Source organism: Galeopterus variegatus, unplaced genomic scaffold (genome assembly GCF_000696425.1).
Source record: "Galeopterus variegatus unplaced genomic scaffold, G_variegatus-3.0.2 Scaffold5901, whole genome shotgun sequence".
Lineage (NCBI taxonomy): Eukaryota > Metazoa > Chordata > Mammalia > Dermoptera > Cynocephalidae > Galeopterus > Galeopterus variegatus.
Genome location: NW_007732012.1, coordinates 44577 through 70289, shown reverse-complemented (window position 1 = coordinate 70289; position 25713 = coordinate 44577). Strand labels below are relative to the sequence as shown.

At 43.3% G+C, this 25713-nt stretch overlaps 1 protein-coding gene across 1 annotated transcript in view; it reads right to left on the bottom strand.

Moving 5' to 3' along the window:
- Positions 1 to 25713, bottom strand: part of LOC103605557 (receptor-type tyrosine-protein phosphatase gamma) — a gene marked incomplete at its 5' end in the record, with an annotated part of 120124 nt that overhangs the window by 72598 nt on the left and 21813 nt on the right. The window contains 4 exons of the mRNA XM_008590171.1: positions 3151 to 3931; positions 5788 to 5837; positions 10464 to 10572; positions 13550 to 13734. Coding sequence (XP_008588393.1) covers positions 3151 to 3931; positions 5788 to 5837; positions 10464 to 10572; positions 13550 to 13734 — 1125 coding nt within the window. The remainder of the gene's footprint in view (positions 1 to 3150; positions 3932 to 5787; positions 5838 to 10463; positions 10573 to 13549; positions 13735 to 25713) is intronic.

Below are 25713 nucleotides of genomic sequence, written 5' to 3'. Positions count from 1 at the left end.
AACTTGACCTTTATTGTAACAGTGTTAAGAGGGTAAGAATTTCAATTATGGTATTTGAAAGGTGGGGCCTTTAAGAGATGATTAGATTGTGAGGACTGTACCCTTGTAAAGGATTGTTCCATTTATGGAGTTATGGGCGGGTTTCTGATGGCTTTAAAAGGAGAGCAAGTGAGCAGATTAACTCTCTCACCATGTGACACCCTGTTTGCCATAGGACTCTGTAGAGAGGTCCCAGCCAGAAGAAGGCCCTCACGAGATGTGCTTCCTAGACCTTAGACTTCCCAGCCTCCCAAACTATAAGAAACAAGTTTCATTTCTTTATAAATTACCCAGTTTTGGGTATTTTGCTATAAGCAACAGAAATGGACTAATACAGTTATTGTGTAGCATTTGAGCTGCTGATAGCTCCCTTCCTCCTTGTCAGTGACAACAAGGGTGACTCTGTTTAACCACACCACCTTCTGCACTAAGGGCTGTCATTATCCCCTTAGTTTACAGATGAGAACACTGAGCAAAGATTTGCCTGAGGACCTGAGTGAATAAGGGGTTGGTCTGACTCCAAAAGTCACTCTGCCAAGATTGTAGATGCTCTCAGATACCTGAAGGTTGAAGCTGGAGACCCATATGCCCCATACCTGGAGTTGGGAATCCTCAAGCTTTACCATCTATTCCTTCTCCCCTTTCCCTGGAATCTGGAATGACTCCAATGGCAATAATTCATTTCCACTTACCTGGAGTATTCCCAGTCCCTGCCTCTCTCTAGTCTCTCAAGTTGTAAATACTCCCAACCTTAACTTTTAGCAGCCATATTTTTCAGGAGTGTGGTCAGAGAAATGTTTAACAGGAGCAGGCTGAGAATACCACCTTGCTAGAGCCCTTAGTCCAGAGGCTGAACTACTCAAGCTCAAAAATCAATTCCAAGTCCACCACTTGTCTTTGGAGAAAATACACTGGTCTAAACTGCCATCACCATTGCTCCCCAGCTGGGTTTTCTGCATTCACTCTTGCCGCTATATAATCTCCATGCAGAGGCCCAAATGATCTTTCAAAAAAGCTAATTAGGTAAGTAACTTCCCTGCTGAATATCTATCACTGGTTTCCCATTTCAAGTAGAATCAAATCCTCAGCATGGTCGATGAGCCCCTTCCTTATCTGAGCTCTTCTAGTCTCTGAAATCATCCCTTACCCTCTTCTCACTCCTTATGGTCCAACCACGCTGGTCTTCTGATAGCTCCTCAACTGACCCAAATTCATCCCCACTTTAGGGTCTCTGGACCTACTGTTCCTGCAGCCTAGAATGCTCTTCTGTGGATCTTTGCCCGGCTAGCTCCTTCTCACCGCTTGGATATGCTCAAATGTCATACTTGACCACTCAGTAGTACTACACTGTCCTCCTCCCTGACTCTAGCATTCAATGCTACTTAAACTTGTGCATTTATTTACTGGAATATTCTCAAGCTCCCCCACTGGAATGTAAACTCCAGGAGAACAGAAGTCTGTCCTGATCTATATTCTACCCCCAAAACCTTACCCCAGTGTCTGGTATCCAGTGGGCATGTCATAAATATTTCTTTAATATCTTCAAATGCGAGAAATTAAATGTTTTCCAGAGCTATTCCTAGAGGGAAAGTTACTGTTCCTATAGGAATAGGTTCACAAGTGGCCCCATATTTCCTTCACTCAATTTCATAAAAGGCTACTCTGTACCTTTCCCCAAAACCACAACAAAACTGAGCAACACCCATAGGAGACCCCACTTCTAAAAATTAGTTCATACGAGCTTTAAGAGGAAAGTAATTCAAAACATGAAAATTTATTCTAAGTTGTATCTTAACATACGAGATCTCAGCTTTAGATGAATTTTAATGTTTACAAGTGCAAAAGCAAATAAATATTTACTAGTTGCTTTTTTTTGCACTCATAACTCTACAACAGCTTAGACGCAAAAAAAAATTGTTGCTAAACATCTTGTAGTCTGGCAAAATGAAGAATTTCTTATTAAGAAAACCCCTCACAACAATAACAACCCCTCATGCTTACAGATCCCTTGCAGAAACTATCTGGATGGTTCATTAAGATTTGGGAATATAAGCAATAAAACTGCCACTGGTAACAGTGAGATGAGGACTGCAGCAAGCAAGGCCAGACCAGCCATGCCCTGGTCTCACCGTCGATAAACTGCGTAATTCACACACAAATGGGATTCTGGAATAGAGAACCATATTTCTTAGGCGAGGAGCATGGGCTAATATGAGCTTTCCTTATGCTGGAGGCTTTCGTTCTTGAGATTTCAACACACATGTCACTTCTCCAGATTGGCCTTTCGTAGTTAAGGTAGGTCCCTGTCCTCCCATAATTCTCTTTGATAGCAGCCTGTTCATTCCCTCTTTTACCATTTCACAATTTAAAAAAAGTTGAAGTTTGCGAGTTTTCTGGCTTGCCAGCTAACTATCTAGTTTGCTTGCTTTCTCACATTCCTGCTACCTAACTTTCAGGCATGCATGCTAGCTAGCTGCCGTCTGTTATCTGTCTTCCCATTATACTATGAGCTGCAAAAGGCAGGGACCATGCCTGGTATAGACCTAGCTCACTGCCTGGCACAAAACTGGCTGTCCATAAATAGATGTGTTGAATAAATGAATAATAAGGAATGAAATCTTAGTGAATAAACTTCTTAAGATTGATGTCCTTTTTGTTAATTTTTGCCATTGTCTAGATGAAGTCCTTGGAGTTACTCTGAGGCATGGAAACAAATATCAATGAAAGACTTATTCCAGCAAAGATAAGAGAGTGGGTTATTCTTATTAGAATAATATAAGGACACACACACACACACACACACACACACACACACACACACACACACAATTGTCTAGATGAAGTCCTTGGAGTTACTCTGATGCATGGAAACAAATATCAATGAAAGACTTATTCCAGCAAAGATAAGAGAGTGGGTTATTCTTATTAGAATAATATAAGGACACACACACACACACACACACCCACCCCTCTTTTATATCAGCAACATATACAATAATGAGAATATTAAGTATTTTTTGAATCTTCGGCACCTACCCCCACTTTTTCAAAAAAAGAGTAAGACTGTTCACAAGCAGCATGGTAGCTCAAATGAGGACCAGCACCACTTACCTGGATTAACAGTGATAAATTTGCTATCCTCGGAAAATCGGTCCCCTCGGGACATAGGCTTTTTAGATGGAATGTCAGGTCTCTTGGGATCACTCCCTGCATAATGTTCCTCTGTGACTGTGGGGGGCACTTGGGTGGAGGTGACCGAATCAGAGTCCAGGCCTGGGTCGGCATCCCTCCTTCTGCCCGGCTGGTCTGTGGGGAGGGCAGTGTGGTCCTGCTCGTGCCCAGATATAGTCTGATGCCCACCCTCCTCGGCAGTTCTGTTGGGAGAGGAGGGTGTGGGGGTGGGCTCGGTCTGGTTCCCCTCCTCGGCGGCATGGGTCACTCCACTCTTCTCCTTCTTCTCGGAGTCCTTCTCTCCGTCCTCCTCATGCTCCCGTTCCCCATCCTCACTCTCACTTTTCTCATCCTTGTCCCCTTCTTCTGCACCCTCACTGTCCTTGGTTGGTACAGAATCGCCGTCCGGCCCTGGAGAAGCCAAGGCCTCTGTTGTTGCAAGGACTGGCCTGACCGCCTGCTTGCTGGCTGAGGCTGCCGTCGGGAGGCGTGTGGGCCACACCGTGCTGGGGAAGGAAGAGATGCCGCCGCCGCCGAACCCCAGGCCGGCAAGGAGAGTGCTGGTGACCACTGAGGCTACTGTCGCCTGGCTGCCGCTGGAGGAGGGGCCCATCCCAGTCGCCATGGAAACAAAGGAGAAGGGGATGCCAGAGGATGTCCAGGTAGAAGACCCCGAGCTGATGGGGGCCATGTCGGCAGAAGAGGCAGGAGACGCTGTGGGCTTAAAAGAGGGACCCGGAAGTTTGGAGAAGGGGCAGGAAAAAAGCAGAGTAATTAGGACTGGGAAGGAGGCTCTGGTTGTGACCCTCAAAGGATGTCACTCACCTATCCTATGGAATTTCCCAAGCAAAAATTGATGTGAGGTGTTCCATGGGTAACCAACTCTTATTTTAGTGGTTTTACAATTATTCTGAGTGCGTTAAAAATTTTTACTAGTTCATCAAACTCAACTTTTCACTGATATTGCTCAGGATGAGGCTGAGTGGCAAAAAAGTAGCATTGAAGTTGGCTTAAAGATAAACAACCAGTAAGTAATAAACTGGCAACTCAGATGCTCAACTGTTCTTAGGGTGACAATGGAAGAGGCAGGGGCCCCTTGCTTTTATGTTACTGGCATTTGTGGAGAATACCCAGCTCTTAGGTTTGGAAAGGCCCTGGAGGATCTGGTCCAACTCCACCATCTCACAGTGAGGAAGTGGTTGGACTGAGAGGGAAAGTGACCTGCCCAGGTCTGCAGAGGCCAAGTCAGTAGCAGGAGCCATGCTTTGCACTCCAAGCTCTGGGAACTGGTTTACACCTTTGCATCTCCATGTTGGGTGCTACATAGTAACTATACCTTTCAGAGTCTCTGGGTTTTTCCATGGTGAAATCTATGCCCATATGGATGAAAATAACATCAACAACAATAACAAGAGTTCCATTTAACAAGTGCCAACTATGTGCCACGCCTTTCCATGCTAACCTGGAGGCAGGCATGATTAACCCCCCCACCCCCATTTTGCAGGTGAGGAAACTGAGGCACAGCAATGTGAAAGAGTTTACCTAAGGGTGCATGGCTAGGAAGGTGCAAAGGCAGGGCTGCCTGTATCCAAACCTCAGCTCATTCTTTCCCCCATAGTAACTGGTAGGGTCAAACGTGGGGTTTTATGCACATAAAGTATCTTAGGAAAACGAGAAGTATTGTTTGAGCTATTAGTTTAACTTTAGTTCTTATAAGCTGTGGAAGATAATTCAAAGTTCCATCCCATCATTTATACAGTTCAAAACAATAACCAGAACAACTTAGGTTTCACAATGTCATCATCAAATTTTGCTTTGAAAACCTTGTAGTGTAAGGATGATCAAGTTAACAAAGTTGAGTTCTGAAGATGGTTAACGAAATGCCAAATGCCATATAGGACAAGGCACTCAATACAGATAAGTCAGACTGCTCGGACTGGAGTTGATGAGCCCTCACTTGCTCTCTGCATGACACTGGGCACGTTACTTTAACTCACTGAGCCTCAGTTTCCTCATCTGTAAAATGGGAATAATAGTAACACTAACCTTGTGGGCTGTTACAAGGAGTAAATAATATAATCTATGTCTGAAACCCGGAACTGCTTCATGAATTTCAGGCTATTATCATCACCACCATTGTGGTTAGTATTATGATTATTTGTTGTACCAGGAATGAAAAAACTGAGATATTAATTCAGGTTCCAGAAATTTGAAAATGCATGTAACTTTGTGCAGGTGACAACCTCTGAATTTTACCATATGTGAAATTAAGGGCTTGGAATAGATTAACTCCTTTGTGCTCCTGCACTGACTGATCCCACAGATAAAAATAAATAAAAATCTAGATTTTTATCTTGATGAAATTATGCAATGTAACCATTTAACACTGTTGCACACCTTATATATATATATATAATTCACTGAATTATAGAAAGTGAGGAAGGTCATTTTTTCTCTATTTTAACCTCTTCACATTGAGCAGTTTAACAGCATTATACTGCCACCTCGTGGTGACAGTTTGAACTGAATGAAAATTTACAACCAGCCATGACAAAGCAAATCCTGTTCTCTACTTACCACTCCTGTTTTCACAATTCTGGTCCCTTGGAATATTCGAGTGGTATTAGCTGAGAAATAAAGAAACTACATTGTAAATAAAATAATTGTCTTTTTGTTGTGCTTCCAACAAAACTTTACTTATGGACACAAATCTGAATTACATATAATTTTCATGTCACAAACTATTATTTCTCTGTAGATTTTTTTCCAACCATCTAAAAATGTAAAACCCTTCTTAGCTTGTGAGTCATACAAAAACATGCAGAGAGCTAGATTTGGCCTGTAGGCTGTAGTTTGCTGTCCCCTGTCTTAAGCTTTTAGTTCAAAAAAAAAATTTTTTTTTAATTTTTATGTTTTCTATTTTATTGAGGTACAACTTACATACAGTAGAATGTACAAGATTTAACTGTATAGGTCAAATGATTCTACATATGTGAACTTCTGTGTAGCTACTACCCTTATTAAGATACCAACATTCTCCAGTGCTTTTCTGGAGAAAAGGTTTGCTTGTGCCCCCGCTAGTCAATATCCACCCTCACCCCCAAATGCAACCACTATTCTGACCTCTGTCAGAGATTTGCCTATTTTTGAACTTCATTTAAATGGAATCATATTTTTCCATTGTTCCTCCTCTATTATATTTTTGGTCATACTTCTTGCATTACCCTTTTGGTGATTCAAATATGCATCCCTAACTTATTAATTTACCTCAAATTAGTACTTTCACCACTTCTTAAAAACATCAGAACTGTACAATAATTTAACTCTATTTGCCTGCCTCACCTTTTGTGTACTGTCATATATTTTACTTCTACTTAGGTTTTTAAATCCTGTAAGTTATTACTATTGTTCTAAATGGTCAAATTATTTTTTTATTAACCATACATTACCCTTTCTGGTGTTCATTTTTTCCTGCAGTTCTGTTCTTTCATATGTTATTATTAAACAATATAACTTAAATTTTTTTAAAATTGTGGTGAAATACACATAACATAAAATTTACATCTTAACTATTTCTGAGTATACAGTTCAGTAAGTGTTAAGGACATTCACACTGTTGTGTAATCATCACTACCGTCCATCTCCAGAACTACTTCATCTTGTAAAACTGAAACTCTATACCCATTAAACAACTCCTCATTTGCCTCTCACCCATACTCTAGTAACCACCATTCTACTTTCTATTTCTATGAATTGACCACTGTAGATACCTCACATAGGTGGAATCATACATTTTGTGACTGGCTCATTTCACTTAGTATACTGTCCGCAAGGTACACCTATACTGAAGCATGTGTCAGAATTTCTTTCCTTTCTAAGGCTGAATAATATTCCACTATATGTTTTCCACATTTTATTATCTATCTATCTGTCAAAGGATACTTGGGTTGCTTCTACCTTTTGGCTATTGGGAATCATGCTAAACAATGTAACTTTAAAAAAAAAAAAAACTGGGTCAAACTGCTTCTTTGTGCTTATTTAAAAAAACAATAGTGCGACATAAACAGAAAATGGCACTGAAAACTTAACAAAAAGTGCTAATTACCAAAGTAAATACCACTTGTACCTGATGTGGTTTTTATCTACACCAGAAATGGCAAGTGACCTACATGTTTTTTGTTTATCCTGCAAGCTTTTGGTAAAAACTGAATTTGGTACCAGCATTGTAAACAGTACCTGCATCTAAAAATCTCAATTTCCTGCTTATCTGAAAAATTACAGTATTGGCAAAATGGGGCTCATCTTCCTGCAGGGTGACATTCGGCTGTGCCTGAGTGTCTGTCACCCCTTTAGGTGCACACATGGTCTCCACTTTCCCTCATATGTACAGATCCCCTCTCTGGCCCTATGGGCACCTGAGTTTGCAACCCCTGACTTAAGGATATACATTTTGCATAATTGGAAAGAGAAGAGTGGGAAGAAAAAAATGTGGAGAACAGGCCAATGTAAAAGTCAATACAACCATTTAGATTCCAGGTCAAATAAGGCAGCCCCAGAAGCAAAGAGCATGGGTCTCACCCAGGACTAAATATAGCCTCTCGCAATCACTGACTTGCTCAGGGATCAATACTTCACTGCCTCAGACAGGTGTACACACCTCCTGTCATTGAGACAGAAAAAAGGTTCCCAGGAGACCTGCTTTATCTGCCCTTTAAAAAGGGCTCTAATTTCTGCCAACAAACTAAACAGCCACTCCATCAGCATGCCAGCTTTTCATTAGTCTTGAACAATCTACACAGGGTCAGTTATAGCCCTAGTGACTAGGAAATTTTTACAGGACCTTCCAGATCAGGAGTGCTTCACCTGGCATCCATGGGCCTGAAAGAATTAAGGGACAGGGAAGAAAATGACATCTGTGTCCTTGCTAAGCTCTTACTATGAATTTGGGTAACTGATCTCAGCCACAAAGCAGGACCCACAACTTTGCCTCTAATTGAAAGCACAGATATTTTCATATTGCCTTATCATTGTTGTAGCTATTTCAGAATATCATTGACATTCATCACCACTCAGAAAAAAACTGTAGCTAACAGACCAATCACTCATAATTTGATATTTTCATTTAAAAAAGCCACATATTACTACTTCCCAAATTTGTTTAACATATTTTGACAACTGTATTTGAATATAGTTGTTTCCTTTCCTATGTATTTTACTTATTTATTTAAAACCATTCTGAAAGAGGATCTGTAGGCTTTGCCAGGCTGTCTAATGGGTCTATGGTTCAAAGAAAAAGTGCATGAGCTCCCATTTTCCATGACTGTTGAGAATTGCCAAAAAGCTCTGAACACTTAGACATCAATCTTTTTATCCTTCTGTTGAAGACTTGGGGTGTTGAGTAATTACTGTTTGGGGTGGTCCATTGCTGTGTATAAATGATTGGGCTTTGGAATAAGAAAACCAAACTCTGCTTAGTAGCTGAGTGATTTTTCTCAAGTTCCTTGCACTCTGAACATTATTTCCCCATTTGTAAAATAACATCTACATTACAAGCTGCCACAAAGTGAGGCTCAGATGAAATAATCTATGTGAAAACGCTCTGTAGCTGTGAGCCACTCTGCAAATATTGCTTGCTATTATTATTATTACATTTATCACAGGAAGGCAAATATAACGTATTTATTGTTATGTTACATAGGACATTATAATAAGGTAAATATTCCAATGTGGCTTCTCCTGCTCCCAAACCAAATTCTCTAAGCTTTTTTCTTTCCCTTTTAAAACAGAAGTCCTAATAATCGACCAAATTTGTATATTGCCCTCTTCTGCTCATAAACTCCTACCTGGCTCACCAGCAAAGGTAAGCTAGCTTACCTTGGTTAAGATTCAGTTTTTCACGCTGGCTGCTTGGATGTTGTAGGGAAGATGCTAAAGCTATTGTGGGGAGGTGTAAATAAAGTATCCTGCCCCTTCATCAACATATAGTGATAAACAACAATATATATAACAATTAAATTCATGTCCACCTTTGAGCAAAGCAAGTGTGTAGACAAAAGAGACACTGGCCATTTTCAACAAGTCACTGTGATCAGACCTTTAACATATTCTGTGCTTTGAACTTATAACTGACAGGGCCTTTTTGAATTACATTATATTACAAACATTTAAATTTCCAAATCCACGAAGAAGCCAGAGAGCTCAGGGGACTATTAATCAGGAAAGGCAGTTCTGCAGTTTCCAGATTCTTGGTCAGAGCACATGGGAGGCTTAAATCATGATTTATGTTTCCAAGGTTCCAGGGCCCCAGCCTCAGCAAGCTCCCAGTCTGGATTCCCCCTTCTTCCTCTCTCCTTAGCCAGCACAGACCTGGTCTTGGTCTGTAGTCCTAACTCAACACAGCAAAAGGGACCAATATATTCAGGGTCCAGTTAGACACCGTGGGCGTGATTTATTTACATGAAAATGCAAGCTATGCTCATTTCAGTTAGTTTAAATGGAAGGATGAGATCAATGTGAATATTAGCAAAGAATATTTAAATACTACATGCAAAATTTTCAAGCTAGAAGGGATTCTTGGAAGGAACCTAGGCAAGAAGGCTTCTTACAATGTGTTCACCGTATTACTTTTTACATGAAACTTAATACTGAGAGGGTGTTTATACATAATACCAATAATCAGCACTATGCTGATTAATTACTTAACATGCATCGCCCCATGTCATTCTACAAGGATTGTGAGGTTGGTACTATTAATATTACCACTTTTAGGATTGGGAAACTGCAGCTTCAGGAAGTTCACAAACAAGCAGGTGTTTGTTTGTGTGACTTGCAAGTCCGGAGGGGGAGCCGTATCAGTTTTGGACTCCAGTTCTTGAGAGAATAGCTAGCTGAATCATGGTAGAAATCCAAAGAGAACATTCGAAAACACAACATGGAGGTGATTTTGTGATCCCACTAGACAATATGTAGGAGAAAGGTCCAAATACTTGGTTCCCCACAGTCAGAAAATAATAATAAAACAAACAAACAAACAAAAAATGCTTGGCTTTTCCTCCCTCTTCTGACCTATGAAACCTCCAACCTAAAAGACACATCTAAATTACTAGGCCTTTCTGGGTGGGGTTTAAAACCCTATGCTGATTCCTAGGCCAGGCTTGTTTTCTTTTGCCCAAGCACCTGCACAGGAAAAAAGACCAAGCATAAAGAGAAAGTTCAGGGCACTCCAGGTGAGAGGAAGAGGGAGATAGCCTCACCTTGAAAGAGCATTGTCTGGCTGAAGTCGCTGCGCATGTCGTTCCGACACACGGCCTGGACTCGGAACAGGTAAAGGCTATCGGGTGAGACATGGCTAATGGTGGCTTTCTGTAGGGGAAGAAAGACAACACCATGAGTTGGTTGTGATGACCAGTGCACACCTTACATTCTAAAGCCTAACCTGGGTACCCCGGCAAAGCCTGGCAAACATGATGTTTCCCTACCAACCAAAAGCTCATTTGGAAGGATACACTGTTCAGAAATGACTTTGCCTGGGAATCTGTTTTCAATACTGGCATGTGCAGGATAAAATAACATCATTCTTGACTGTGGCTTGGAATGTATCTTTAGCCTTCTTTATACTCACAAGGCCTGGACTTATGGCATAATTACTGTACCTTATAAACTATAATTATTTATCCTAGATGGCCTCCAAAACTATCAAGCATACTGAGTCTCCAGAGCCAGGCAGAGTTTAGAACTTCATCAAAAAAATCTCTGTGTGTCTGTTTCTTTGCAGTTTAAAGGCCTCCTTGTATCTTGACTATAAATAATATGGGGCATGACACAGGCTAGGGGGTCAGATGACATGAGATCTAGCCTTGTCATACTACACACCTGCTGTGTGACTCTCAGCCAGGTGCTCAATGTCTTTTAGCTTCTGTTACCTTCGACTGTAAAACAGGGAGAGTCACAGGTTCTTGTGAGAACTATAAAACATAGGCCAGGCAAAGCTTGTCCATAGGTAGACCACACACCAAGCCACAGAAAGAATGCCACTAGTCTAACACAGGGGTTAGAAACCTATGGCCCACAGGCATAATCTGGCCCATTGTCTGTTTCTGTAAATAAAGTTTTATTGGCACATAGCCACAGCCATTTATTTACATACTGTTAGTGGCTGCTTTTACCCTACAATGACAGAATTGAATAGTTACAACAGAGACTGTGTGACCTATAAAGCCTAAAATATTTGCTATCCGGCCCTTTTTAGAGAAAGTTTGCCAATCCCTGGTCAAACATACCAGGCAAATCCAGGTCCCCATTCTTCAAAGTTTCATTCCAACAGTCAATAAAAATGAGAAAATGAAAATACCTAAAAAGCAAGCAGTACTTGCCCTGGAGAAACAAACAACAAAAGCAACTTATTTTCAAAGACTCTTCCTAATGGATGAGATGCCTTATCATCGAAACGTGTATTCTGGGCAAGTATAGAAAGCAGCTCTGTGAGCTTAACCACTGAGTGGGTTTTCCCAATGTAGCTATTGAAAATCTCTGAACTGGTATTAAAATGTTACTGTGGCCACACCTGCTGCCAATGCCTCGGCTTCCTGGTGAGAGCAGCAGGTTAGGATCGTGTAATTTAAATTTAAGCCTCATTTATCTCTTTTGGAAAAGGTGAGTAATAACACCTGCCCCACAGGTTTGTGGTGAGGATGTGGAAGAGGGACATTAATAAGAAAATGCTGCACAAATGTTAAGTAGTACTTTTAGGCTTCTGCGCCACAATAACCATAAGTTAGAGAATAGCTTTGTTGCCATTAAATCAGCACTTTTGACTTGTTGAAGAGTTAAGAAAATTAATTTTGTGTCTCCCCAAAGAAAATAACCACCCCTAGAAATTCTTATAAAAAAGAACTTGCTGTCAAAGCATGTTTTTCTCTACATCTCTTTCTCTGAAACTAATTTATGCCTCATTCTCTAAACCTCTGACCCCATCTCCTGTTCAGAGCAAAGTCTTCACTCCATCTATACAGAGATTTATTAGAATTCACTACAAGCTGGTATCTATTCATCTTTGCATGTTTAATTATTTTCCACTTAGAATAAGAAACTGCATAAAGTGCCTAGATAGTTTCGGCTGATTAATGCAAGCTATCCTTACTTCACAAAGAGAAATACCCCTTATGGACTTCCAGTTATGACAAGAGGAAGGTTAAACTATATCATAACCTTGGGTGCCTTTCAATAGATTCCTCTCTGATTTCATGAACCTCATCATTCCCTAATGTGACCCAGATAACAATGTCTAGTGGGGAAATTGAAAATATAAATGGAAATGAAGTAAAAGAATCTTCATCTAAAGGAATACGAAAAGTATTATTCTACAACTGATTGAATGGGCCCTGAGGACTCTGTATTGAGAGAAAAAAAGTGATAACAGTCATTAAGAATCCCACTCTGTGCTACTGCATTTTTCATGTGCATATACAATTATGGGTTTCATTATTCCACAGCCTTCCTTTGATTAACAATAAATGCAAGGCTTTCAAACCCAAATGTGTCACTTTGAGTTTCTATGCAAAGACTTAAAGATTAGTGCTTGTTGAAGAGTTTGCATTTATAGAGGAAGAAGAAGACTTCTACAAACATTTCTTCTGAAGGGCCTTGTTGGCTGTTGGAACACTAAATATTTATGTAAATTTTAAAAGGAGAAGTTGAATTGGGCATGTGTAGCTCAAAGTGAGGTCAGATATTATAGTGTCTGAGAACAGAGGTAAAAAGTTACAGGGTCACAGGAAGCCAGCAGGTAATGGGAATGGGTAAGGCAGAAAGAAACTGACAAAAGGAAGTGGTGGGGACCGTGGACAGTCAGATGGCGGTTGTGATATTAGTAGTAGTAGTTGTAGTGGGGAAAGAGGAGGAGAAGGAGGAATAATTATAAAAGTTATAGTTAATATTTACATAGTGCTGATTATGTGCCGTGACCTGTCAAACATTTACATAACTCATTTACAATAACCCTATCAGATGAAAAGGGCCTAATGGAGCCTTCCTTTTGTCAATATTGAAAGAAAAAGCAGTCAGTTTCAAAGAGTCCAATACAAAGAAAGCCACTGGTTCTTCCTGGTCTCGTAGCTGGTAAGTGTGAGGCCAGGATTGAGCCCAGGCAGGCTCCACCCGTTGTCCACTCTGGTGGCCACTGCAGAGTAGCACAGCCCACGGCAGTGCCCACACTCACCAGGCAGCAATAGGTTGGGATGACATCAAGAAAGTGTGCCGTGTGGTACCTGACAAAGGGGCACAGAGGGGACCCCTCTCATAACTGCAAGGGTGCCACCCCAACTCAGAACAGGGGCCTCACCAGGTCTTTGTCGCTGTCCTTTGTGAACGTCTTCTCCTTCTCATCTTCGTTCTTGGTCCAACTGTAGGAAATCATGTAGTTCATGATGGGGGGGTGGTAGATGGTCTCTGGCTGGCTCCAGGACACCTGCAGTGCCGTCTGGTTCAGAGGCTGCACCTTCATGTGGATGGGTGGAGAGCTGCAGACTGAAAACATGCATGGCCACCTCAGTGGGCTTCCGGCACAACACACTCAGTCGTGTGCCCCTAAAGATGTCAATCTTGAAATGTTCAAAGAGTAGCATGGGAAATATCCGTATACTTCCTTCACCTAAATCCACCTACTGTTAACATTTTGCCACATCTGATCTCCCTTCCTTTTTATGTACACACCTGTTTTTCTGCTGAGACACTGAAAGCAAGTTGCAGACATTCTGATGCTTCCCTCCTAAATACTCTGGCCTGCATCGTCTAAGAATAAGGACATTCTCCTATAAAACCGTAATACTATTGTCATATCTATGAAAATAGACATTAATTTGAAAATATTATCTCATACGTTGTCTATATTAAAATTTCCCCAGTTTCCAAAAGATGGTTTACAGCCATGCCCCACCTCACTTTAGCCTCTTTTAATCTAGTACAGTCATCGGCCTTTTTCTCATGACAAACTTTTTGAAGAAGCCAGGCCATTTGACTTGTGGATTGTCCCAATTAACTAAAATTGTAGATGAAATTTTATTGTAAACAGATCAGAGTGTTAATAAATACAATCTAAAATGAAACTTTACGTAATTTCAGAGCAAAGGCACACAAAAGAGGATTACTACCCCGAATAAAAACCCTGATGTGGGGTTTAATGAAAGGTCAGCCTAAGTCATCTCTTTATTCCTTGTAGCTGGGAGGTTCTAAGGGACATGGTGGATCTAAATTTATCTATGGCTAAACCTATTAAAGTGTTGAGAGAATGTGTTCTTTCCTAGGGTTGTCCATCCCCCAGCACCATGGACTCTCTCTTCATGGGGACTACAGTCTACAGCAGGGTTTCTAGCCTCAGCACCACCGAGCTCTTGTGCCAGACCAATCTCTGCTCTTCAGGACTGTCCTGTGCACTGTGTGGCAGCAGCCCTATATGCCAGTAGCATCACTTTCCCCTGTTCCCCGATGTGACAACCAAAAATGTCTCCAGATACTGCTAAATGTCCCGTGGGGGGCCAACTGCCTTTGGCTGAGAACCACTTGTCTAAGGGGAAGATGGAGAGTCAGTAAAGAACAACACATGCAGAGCTGATCTTACACGCCAGGACAGGATGGATGGAGGGGAAGAGAGGCAGGCAGTCTCTTCCTAGCATATCACAGAAGGATTTGACATGGGCTGTGGGACCCAGGGGGGGGCTCCCTTGAGGAAGTTTCATCTAACCAAGAGCTGAGAGATGCATGGAGATTAACCAGGTGGGAGTTGGGGAAGAGAGGGCAGGTGCAGGGACCACAGGAGGAAGGCCTGGGGGGGTGGAGCAAGGCACAGACAAGGGCGCCAGGTGCTGCTGGAGTTGAGGGGCCTCAACAAGCCAGATGCAAATTCTGGTCTTTGTCTCCAGAGTCCTCGGAAACCACTGGAAAGATCTGTATGGAGAATGATACAATCAGGTTGGTGCTTTACAAAGATCCCTTGAGCTTCTGATGAGTGTAGAAGGCCCCCAAGAAGCTGAGAGTGGAGGAGGGAGCCTGTTAGGAGGTGCTACAGACAGCCAACTGCTGGTAGACCAGGGAGAAACAACGGGCAGCAGAATGGCAGGTTCTAGAGCTAACAGGTGGTAAAACCAAGAGGCCTGGTGATGTGCTGAGTGGGGAGGGGTCTGAGAGAGGGAAGGTAGTGAGGAGGACCTCTTGGTTTGGGGCGTAGGAGCATGGCCGGGGGACCACAGCTTGCTTCTGACCACTGGCATCTCTGAGGAGCCCACCATGAGCCAGACTCCTGTATTTCCTACTCAAGAGCCCAAACCCAAGGCAGCCCTGGGGAGCAGGATGGCTTTCCTGCCAGAGGAGCATGGCCCAGCTTTAAGGACCTGGCTGCTGGATAAAAGCAGAGATTGGTTTTGACAGGGAAGCGTCCTTTTGCTCTTCAGCAGCCCAATTCCGGTTCAGTCAGAGAGGTTTGCTTTGTGCAACTGAGAAAGCAAGGAAGAGAGAAATTAATGAAGCATTCCCACTGCCCTGCAGTAACCCGGGAGGCATCGCGCTGCCTGCCGCACAAGTGCCACCAGAGCAGGGACATCAAAGAATCTGAAGGAAGGCTTCCACGAAGGCACCCAGGGTGATATGACAAGGCACAGGCACTAGGTGGAGCCAACTTACTATTTTTAAATACCCCAATTTATAGTTTCTCAAGACAGAATAGAGGGGAGTGGGGAAAAAAATCAGGAAAAGATCTATACCCCCATCTTTCCAAATACTAATAAGGAAGCAAGGAGATTTATATATTGGGAATCTTCTATACCTCATAATGATGATCATGTCAGATTTCCTAACAGTTACATATTTTCTCACCTCCCACCATGTTCTTATTTATCTTTCCTATTCTGAAGCTGTTCACTCCCCTGCTCCAATTAGCGGTGAGCTATATGGAGATGCATCTCTTTCTAACAGCTACATCATAACCACATAAATAATTCTATCACCCACATGCAGATGCAACCATTCTTATTTATTTTTTGAAATTAAAATAACTGAGTTTTTCTGCACAGATTTAAGGTGATTCATATTAATGTTTTTCTTAAAAAGAAACCCAAGTAGTACAAAAAAGAGGAAAGTGAGGAGGAAAAAAACCATCCCAGATCCCAGTACCCAGAGATAACCATTGTAAACACCGGGAGATCCAACATTCAGATTCTCTCTCATACACATGTAAAAGTACATACACACAATTTGATGTATAATTAATGGAGTGCATATGGCACTGCAACTGAATTTTTCTTGTGTTTTACTCAAGAAGTCATGGATATATTTCCTTGCCAATAAATATAGTTTGGTGTCATTGTTTTTGAATCCCACTGTCTCAATGTACTAGAAAATCTTAAGCTCAAAAAGGAGGCAGGTCTGGTCCCACTCCAGTGAGATCACCTGCCAGGAAGGGAATTCTGTAACTCAGGGGCCCCCAAAGATCTGTGCTTGTCCCAGACTGAACACCAGAGGAGCCCAGGCCAGGGGCCTGCAGGCTGGGGAGCCCCTGCCCAGCTTATGGAAGAGTATTCTGAACAGAAGCTTCTCTTCTGCTCTCCATCCACCTCACCCCCCACCTCCACCTCCCTGGAGAGTGAGGGTTTTTCTGGGCATAGTGGGCTAGATTTGGAGGAGGCATTTGTAGAGTACTAGGAGGACGTACAATAGAGGTTGGCAAAGTTTTTCTATAAAGGGCCAGATAGTAAATATTTTCAGTTTTGCAGGCTATACGGACTCTGTTGTAAACTCTGCCTTTGAAGCACAAATCAGCATAGATAATATATGAAAACACTTCAATGAATGTGGCTGTACTCCAATAAATCTTTATGTATGAACACTAAATTTCAATTTCATATAATTTCATGTGTCACACAATGTTCTTTTCATTTTTTTCAACTGTTTAAAAATAAAGTCATTCTTAGCTCATGGCTATACAAAAGGTGGTGGTGAGTGAATTTTGGCCGGTGGATCAATGGTTTTCTGATCCTAGACCTAGAAGATAAAGGGAGGCCAAACCTTTATTTGAAACACGTTTATTAACTGCATTTGTATGCTTAGCACCAAATTCTGCCCCTCAGCACAGCCTGACAGGCCCGCTCCTCAGAGCTTCGATTCTTCCTAGCACTTACTACCACATGGAGTTATATTACTGACTTCATTGATTATCTGTAATAATCTGTCCCCCTCTCCCCCAACTAGATTGTAAGCTCTACGAAGCAGGGACCGTTTCTGTCTTGTTCAACTATTATCTTTGCATTTAAAACAGTGGCTGGCACATAATAAACTCTTCATAAATATTTGCTGAATGAATGACATGTTGGTTGAACATGGAAGAAAATCCGTAGTCTTTCCCCGGTCCCCAGCTGCTACATAACGTGATCCCTTCCCCTGTTTCCATCTCATGGCTTTCCATTTTCCTCCTCACTTCCTCATCTTTGGCAGCCCCCACCCAGCCTCCCTGAAGATCCAGCTTCAACATCACGCCTCCCCTGTGTGGCCGATGGGGCCGCCCTGTCCTCCCCACGGCCCCTCTGCCTCCCTCCTCACGCCCATCATGCTGTGTCCTCACCACCTGACCACCTCCCGGGCAGGGACCAAGCTCTTCATCACAAGTCCCTTGGCAGAGGTTCAAGTGTCACTGACGGAATGAGGGAAGGGATTTTGCTCTTTAGTCAGGGCCACTGATGAAGTTCTCATCCACAAAATCAGTGCCACAAAATTTGTTTCCAGGGTCACCTTCAGGAGCCAAGTTTGTGTGAGGATCTTGTCCCCAGTCTTTAACTCACGCCTTCTGTAAAGGGGATGTTTGCTAATCAGAAAAAGCATTCAGTCTGTGGTGACAACAAAAATCCTAGCATGCTTAGCAGGTAGCTCTGGGGGAGGGGCAAGATGACCAGGCGCCCCTCAAAGAATTCGTGCAAATAAGCAGGCAGCACGCTATTGGACCTTGTGGATCCAAAGTTCTGCTTGCTTTTCAGACGGTGGAAATCCTTTCACATAACACCTTCCTCAAAAGCCCAAATATGAAACAGACGAAGCAGCACTATGGAGTTTTATAAATCAGTTTGGAAGAGCTGGTATAATAAAAAGAGTGTGAGCTTTGGAGTTGGACCCATATGGACCTTCACGTTCTCATCTGTAAAATGGGTGACTAGGATCTGGCAATTATTTTCCTCACAGGGTTGGGGTGAGGATTGCAAGGAGTGCTGTGGATAAAGAAAAAGTTGTGGGACTCGGGCCCAATTGTACATACAGGGACAAGATATAGGGTCCACACAGTGTTTTTTAAAGTGGCGTGTTTTTGTTTTTTTTTTATAGGTGTATTTTACATGTAAATCTGGATTTTTAAATTGGGCATGTATCCACACATGGCAGTGGTCAGCTGGAACAGCAAAGCAACTGTTCCCTTTAAACTGGGGATGTGTGCTCATCTTTTTCCCCATGGTCCTCACCACTCCCCATTGCCTCTACCCAGCCCACTTTACCCACAATCACCTGGCCCCCAAGGCCAGGTGAGTTTTCCACTGGTCTAAAATGAGCACCAGGAGCACTGTCAGGGGCATTAGCAGGGCCTGATACCCACACCTTTCCTTCCCCTGACAATGCCATTGCAAACTGCACCTAACACAGGAAGTCTGCCAGACCTCTTGATAAGATCCTTTTGCATAAAATTAAAGCCTTTTAACCATGCGGGAGGTGCCACACTTGGCTCTCTAAACAAATATCCCCTGTGAGATGCTCCTGCCATCAGCCTTTCCTTTCTCAGGGGCCTGATTAGGTTCCCACCAGAGTCTGATTGCTTCTCACAGGCATCTAGAATGATGCTCGTTGCCAGCTCTGAGAATTTCTGCCTTCACTCTGAACCACCTTTAATTATGATCCCAAGCTTCATTAAATAATGAAGAGGCATCTAGCAGAGCACCCAAGGTCCTCTGATTCTAAATCAATGTCAAGGATATTTTCTCAGTGCTCCCACAAGCAAATGGTAGGTCCATCCTCCCCAACCCCACCCTCTTCATTTTGGGCTTTAGATAAACTAATGTGATAGGTTCTGTCTGAAAGCTGTGTAATTTCCAGGTGCCTAAACTATTCGGACTTTAAGGCTCTTCCCTGGGGCTTTTTCCCAGCACCTGTCCCCTCTGAGTTTCACATGTTAGGAAATAGGTAAAATACTGATCAAGAGTCAAAGAGACAGTACAGCTCAAACAAAGCAATTTGGTGCAGATTCACTATTTCACAATGCTAGTCAGCAGAAATGACACTGCTGCTTTCTGGGTGGGGTTGCCTCATCTTACACCACACAGGGGAGGTACCAGAGGGACCAGCTTGGCCCTTCTCCTGAGGGACTGCCTGGACCTGGCAGGGAGAGAGAGCAGGAACTATCTCCTCTCAAAAGCACAAGTCAACCGGTCAGGCGGAACAGAGAGCCGCAAGCCTCACCTCAGACTCCTTAAATGCCTGTCATTTCTTTATCGCAGGCTCAGCTCAAGAACCCTCCAATATACAGTCCTTTAGGAGAAATTTCCAAAGAAATGGCCTCGGGGAAGGATTTCTCTTTTTGAAGGGCTGTATCAAAGAGGTCTAGGTAAACACGAAATCCCCCACAGCAGACCATGTAGGACTTCAAACATGGAATCTTGGTGCTCTGGGGTGTCACCTCCCCCATCCCTGCCCAAGAGCTCATGAAGGGCAAACCGCACCAGGGAAGGTGCTGGAACTGGAACGAAGGAATCAAAGCCGGACGGACCAAATCTGGCATTTTTTGATTTACAACATCTGAATAATATGTAGTTGGAGCTGCAAGTTGCCAAACACATGCCACAGGCCAGGCTCTGTTTGTTACTCTCAGATCATCCACTCACACAATAATTGAATCTAAGAGGTGGGTTTAATTGTCCTCCCCATTAAAGATGTGGACAATGGCATCTGGAGAGATCAAGTCACTGGGCTGGGCCAAGTAGACAGAGTGGGAGGAAGGTTCAGACTGGAACCCCGTCTGTGTGATTCCAAAACAGAGGGCATGGGAGATACGGTGGGACAGTTGTGTGGTCTTTCCGCATACACTTCCCACAGCTGTTTTCCTATCTGCAAGATAACAATAAAGATGTCAGGAAGGTCACTCAAAGTGCTTAAAACATGAAAATCACCTCACGCAGACACTACACATCACTACCGCAGCCTCTGGCCCATGGCTTCTTGAGCAGGCTAACAATCCTTTGTGCAAAAACCTTCCTTCTGCTCCCTTGTCCCTTGCCCCTACCCCGACTCTGCCTTCTCTGTTCTCAATGATAAATGGGAACAAGTGGAGTCTGTTGACAATTTCCAGAGCATCCTCCAAATCCTTTGAGTCCCTCTAAAACTGGACGTAGCCCCATCCCCATTCTTCCCCCATCAGATATGCATCCTGAGCTCACAGTCGCTCAAAAGCCATTGTGGGGATGCTGGAAACTCATGCGGTGGTGCCCAACCGCCAAGGCCTTTACTCTGTGCCATTCTGCACTGAGATATCAATAGTAATGAGTCCTATCTGATGAGCCTAGCTCTGGGCTGAGTTAGTGCACTTCTTTCACAAATTATGTCATCAAATCCACACTGTAATTCTGTGGGGCTGCTGGCTCCATCATTCCACCTCTGTTAGAGACCTAGATCTAAGAGGCTCATTCATTCACTTACTCACTATGGGGTCAGACTGCTTTGGTTCTGGACAAACCAGCTGTGCGGGCTTAGATAAAGCTTGGGTAAAAGCTTCTGGGATAAATGCATGAAATGCACAAATGCACACTGAGTGATATGTAGGAAGTGTGCTATAAGGAACGGCTGTTGTTAAGTATTTACTGAGCACCTGCTACATGCCAGGCCCTTGACCAGGAACTAGGGATAAAGATGAATACAGGTTGACCTGATCTGTGATCTCCTAGAGATGATGGCCCAGCAAGAGAACTAACATCAACCACTTAACCGCCCTAAAATAGAGTTCTTAACTTGGGGCTCCTTAGGGACTCTGGAAAGAATTCACAGAAGTCTGTGAACCTGGATGGGAAAAAGAGACACTTTCATTTTCATTCATCTCTAACTAAAATGTAGCATTTCCTTACATTTCAAATGTTGGCAAGAAACTGCAGTAGCGTTAGCAGGATTTGTGTGACATCACCAATAAAAATCACAGATATATTCCTATTCAATTATAGTGTTTGCTAATATTTCAAAATTTCCTTCATGTTCATCATTATTTCAACACTACAATGGTTGGTTATTATCTGGGACTAGATCTTGTAATTTAACATCTCTACCAAGAAGCAGATAAACTAGTATATCACAATTTAAAAATTATTTTGATTTTGATAATATTTGAGGATCACTGGCTTCCTTTGTAATCTATTATATTTTATTTTATGCATCTAAAACTATCAATATGAGAAGAGGTCCATGGGATTCATCACATGGCTAAAGGGGCCCATGGCACCAAAAAGGTTAAATACTCACGGCACTAAGGAATATACAATTACATGCTTTTATGGAAAATATTATAGTAGTTCTGCACAAAGGTTTAATAACGTACCCTGACATGATTTGGGTTGGTTAGGGGAGAGTGATGTTTGAACTGCAATCTGAACAATGAGTAGGTGTTTATACATGAGCAGGAAGAAAGGAGGCTTGGATGTGTCAGAAAAAATAGTTTGTGCAAAGGCCCTGTGGTGTCAAAATTGGAAAGAAAACTAATGCGGCTGGTAAGCAGAGAATGAGTAGAAGCACGGTTTGAGACAAGACCCGAAAGCTATTAAGTACTGGAGTTGGACTTCATTTTAGGGTGGATCTGATTCCAGAGGCCAGACTTTGATGAATGGTCACCTTCTTCTGATGTGGGAGACCCTGGTGCACAGTTGCCCCCAAGTTCTGCCAAGCACTAGGAAAACTGCTCTCAAGTTTTTAATCCATGATGTCTTAACTGATTTAACCTGTAGTAACCTGTAGGCTTTTCTTCTACACCAGCCAATGGCATCTCTTCCATTCCCATGAATAAGCCCTGAATTACAATTCAAATTCAGTTTCTCAGCAAGCGAGTATTAGGTGCTCTGGGTTCCAACTGCCATGGAAGACAGCAAATTTGAAAACCCTTTCTTATCCTGTTGGCTGTCTCTGCTGCACATGTAACAGTTTCATGCTCAGAAAACAACAGGCAGTGTCTGGGAAGGCAGAGGCAGAAATTCAGTTCCACAGTTCTTTAAGTGTATATGTTTGATGTTCCCACATCATGCTATTCTTGCCCTCTCCTACCTCATTGGAGTTTGTGTAACAGTTTCATGCTCAGAAAACAACAGGCAGTGTCTGGGAAGGCAGAGGCAGAAATTCAATTCCACAGTTCTTTAAGTGTATATGTTTGATGTTCCCACATCATGCTATTCTTGCCCTCTCCTACCTCATTGGAGTTTGTTTTTCTATATGATATCCCTCTTCCTCTGAGAGCTAAACGCCATGGGAGTTGTCCATGTTCCGTGCAGGAAAAAGCATTGTTCAGCTCTGTGCTCAGGGAGGTGCCAAAGTTCAGAATGATGCATCCTCCCCACACCACTTGATAACAGCTGTCTTGGATGCTGGGTGGAAGGCTGGATTCCATGTACCCCAAGGCCTTCCCTCCCTTTCAACTTGAAGATGCTGTGGTTTCCTGCCAAAACAGCAAAGTGAACCTATCCTACTTTAATTGAGCACAGCATCCTTTCTATGCCTCTTAACTTCCACCTTCTCCTCCTGCCTTGCTCTAATCATGGGTTCCATCTGAGGGCCTGTGCCAGAGACCAGGCTGCAGATCTAGGTGGGCAAATGCCCAGTACCTTTGTATTGTAGAGGAGTCTTCTCTGGCTGAGTCTCCTATTTCCCGCTGCTGAGATGATGTTACAGTCCCCTTTATCATGAAGAAACAGCTGGGTCACTTAAAGTAGAGCCCTAAAGCTGCCCTTAGCAATGAGAGACTGATATTTAAATACCATCAAGATCTAAGATCCCATAAGCTGTCTTTATAAGCAATCTCAAGAGCCATGTGAAGAAATCAACTAGTGACCCACATATATGAGTTTGGCCAGCCTTTTATTTAAATAATTGATTCTAGATGATTATGACTCAATTGGTTAAGGTACCCTCATTTGTTTTCCATTAATCCTTAAAATTATTTATCTCTGGGCCGGCCTGGTGGTGCACTCGGTAGAGTGCGGCGCTTGGGAGCGCGGCGGCGCTCCCGCCGAGGGTTCGGATCCCATATAGAGACTGGTCCGCTCACTGGTTGAGCGCGGTGCAGGCGCGACACCGAGGGTTGCGATCCCGTTACCGGTCACGAAAAAAGACAAAAAGGAAAAAAAAATTATCTCTTAGAAATACTATCACCTAGGCTTGGAACCCACTATACTAAAAAGGAGTGTCCTGTTCTCCTGACATTCTCCTTGTCACTTTTGGATCTCCGCTTCCTTGTCATCTGCTGCTCTTTTGTTCTTATTTTGGCTGAGTGGGGGTGGGGTGGTAGGACGAGCTCCACTATTTGGCTTCCAACCTCATTTCAACCCCCAAATGTGGCATTTGAACCAACTGGCCATTTGGCAAGGATGGCCCAATTTGGTGTGGTTTCAGGGTCTCCCCCACCTGCATACTGCCCTTAGGCAGCCCCTACAGGGCCTGGGCAAGGGACCCAAGACAGAAACAAGGAGCCTACCACTTGCATGGAGAGACTGGGCTATGCCCAGGTAGCACCCCTTTAGTGGGCCTCAGTTGGAAATCACCAGTTCAGCCCACAGAAGAGAAGACCCGCCTCCACTCTTGGCTGCCTAAGTCTAGCAAATGGCTCCATATGCTCTACAGAGCTTGGGCTTTGCAGCCGGTGGGTAAAAATCAACAGTTTTAGATGGTCAGCCCACTCCTCACTGAGAAGGCTCCTCTCTTCTTGGAAGCCTTTCCTGGGGCTGGCCCAGAAGCACAGAAACCACATAGCTCCATGCACTTGATAACACCTGACAGCATTTAGTGTCAGACACAGGCAGCGCCTTCTTGACACAGGCATAAATTTAAAATGTGACAGTCAAGACACACATTTTGGTCCAAGCCAATGCTTTGGAATCACAAAACCAGTTGCAAGAGCCTCCCAGGAGTAAAGCCAGCAACCATAACAAGCCCTGGCTGTGCTGAGAAGGAGAAAGGGAAGGATGGCCGGAGAGGACTCAACATGGGCCCCCACTTCTGTCTTTACAGTTGTTCTTTGATTCTCAGGCCTCAGGGGCAGGGGAGGTGAGACTGTTTCTTGGGCCATGAGAAAGCAAGGGTTCTATCCATATTCCTGGACAGGTACCTAAAGAAAGACAACCTCAACTACCCGTGTTTATTTGAGGAATAATCAGAAGGAAGAACGAGGCAGATAAATGGTCTCCCAGCTACATTCCTCCTGTGGCTTCAAGGAGATGCACACAAACGTCTTGGAGCCCCACGCATCACAGCTGTGGATGCTGGTTAGCAAGAAAGGGGACGTGTGTCGCTCTGGGAGGAAGGATGCTGTTGACCTTGATGAATTTCCAGATTGCTGTCCATAAACACCATGGTGCCCACACAAATAAACCCAATGCCAGAAAAGATTTTTCTAGCATGCAAAGAAAAGCAGAAGACAAAGGAGGGTTGCTAAGTCAGCCCTGAAGATCAAATTCTGCCTACCTGCCTGGAGACAGAGAGGAATTAGGTTGATGATAGACGAATACTGAAAACAACAGTCAGCCCCTGGTGTCTGTTACCAATATCAGCTCAACAGCTCCAAAATCTTAACAGCAGTGCTGCCAGAGAGCATCCTGACACAGTGCCTGCCATTTTAACTGCCTCCATCCTCTGCTTTTAGGCTGTTCCTTGGGACAGAGAGGAAAGCCCTCTTTCCATGGCTTTTTTGAAATGAATGTTTCCATCCAAGGTGGCTTTTAGTCAGAGTGGAAGATGGCTTCCCAAATCCCAGGAGCATCTCTTATTTCAGATACTGGGAGTGGCATGGGATCCTACTCCAAATGCCTGGCTATGCTCCCCCCATAAGAGCATCTAGCCTGGGCTAGATCATAAATGCCCAACTGTGCCAACTATTATGGCAAGAATCTTTTATTCCTGGCCACCTGGCATCTATGAGTTAGCTTCATCCATCCATCCATCTTCCCATCCATCCATCCATCTCTCCATCCAATCCAATATTTACTGAGAAACCAGTGGTGACCATCATAGCAACCTCTCTCCAACAATAACAACAACAACAACAACAACAACAACAACAACAACAACAAGTGGGGGGCAGGAGGAGAGAGAGAGAGAAAGACAGTCTCACCCCTCATGGAGCTTATGGAGTAGTGGGAGAGCTAGATAGATATTAGGGGGGAAAAAAAATCACACACAGAATGTACAATTCCAACTATGATAAGTATGGTAAGTACGATAAGGGAAAGGTACTGGTACCCTGACACA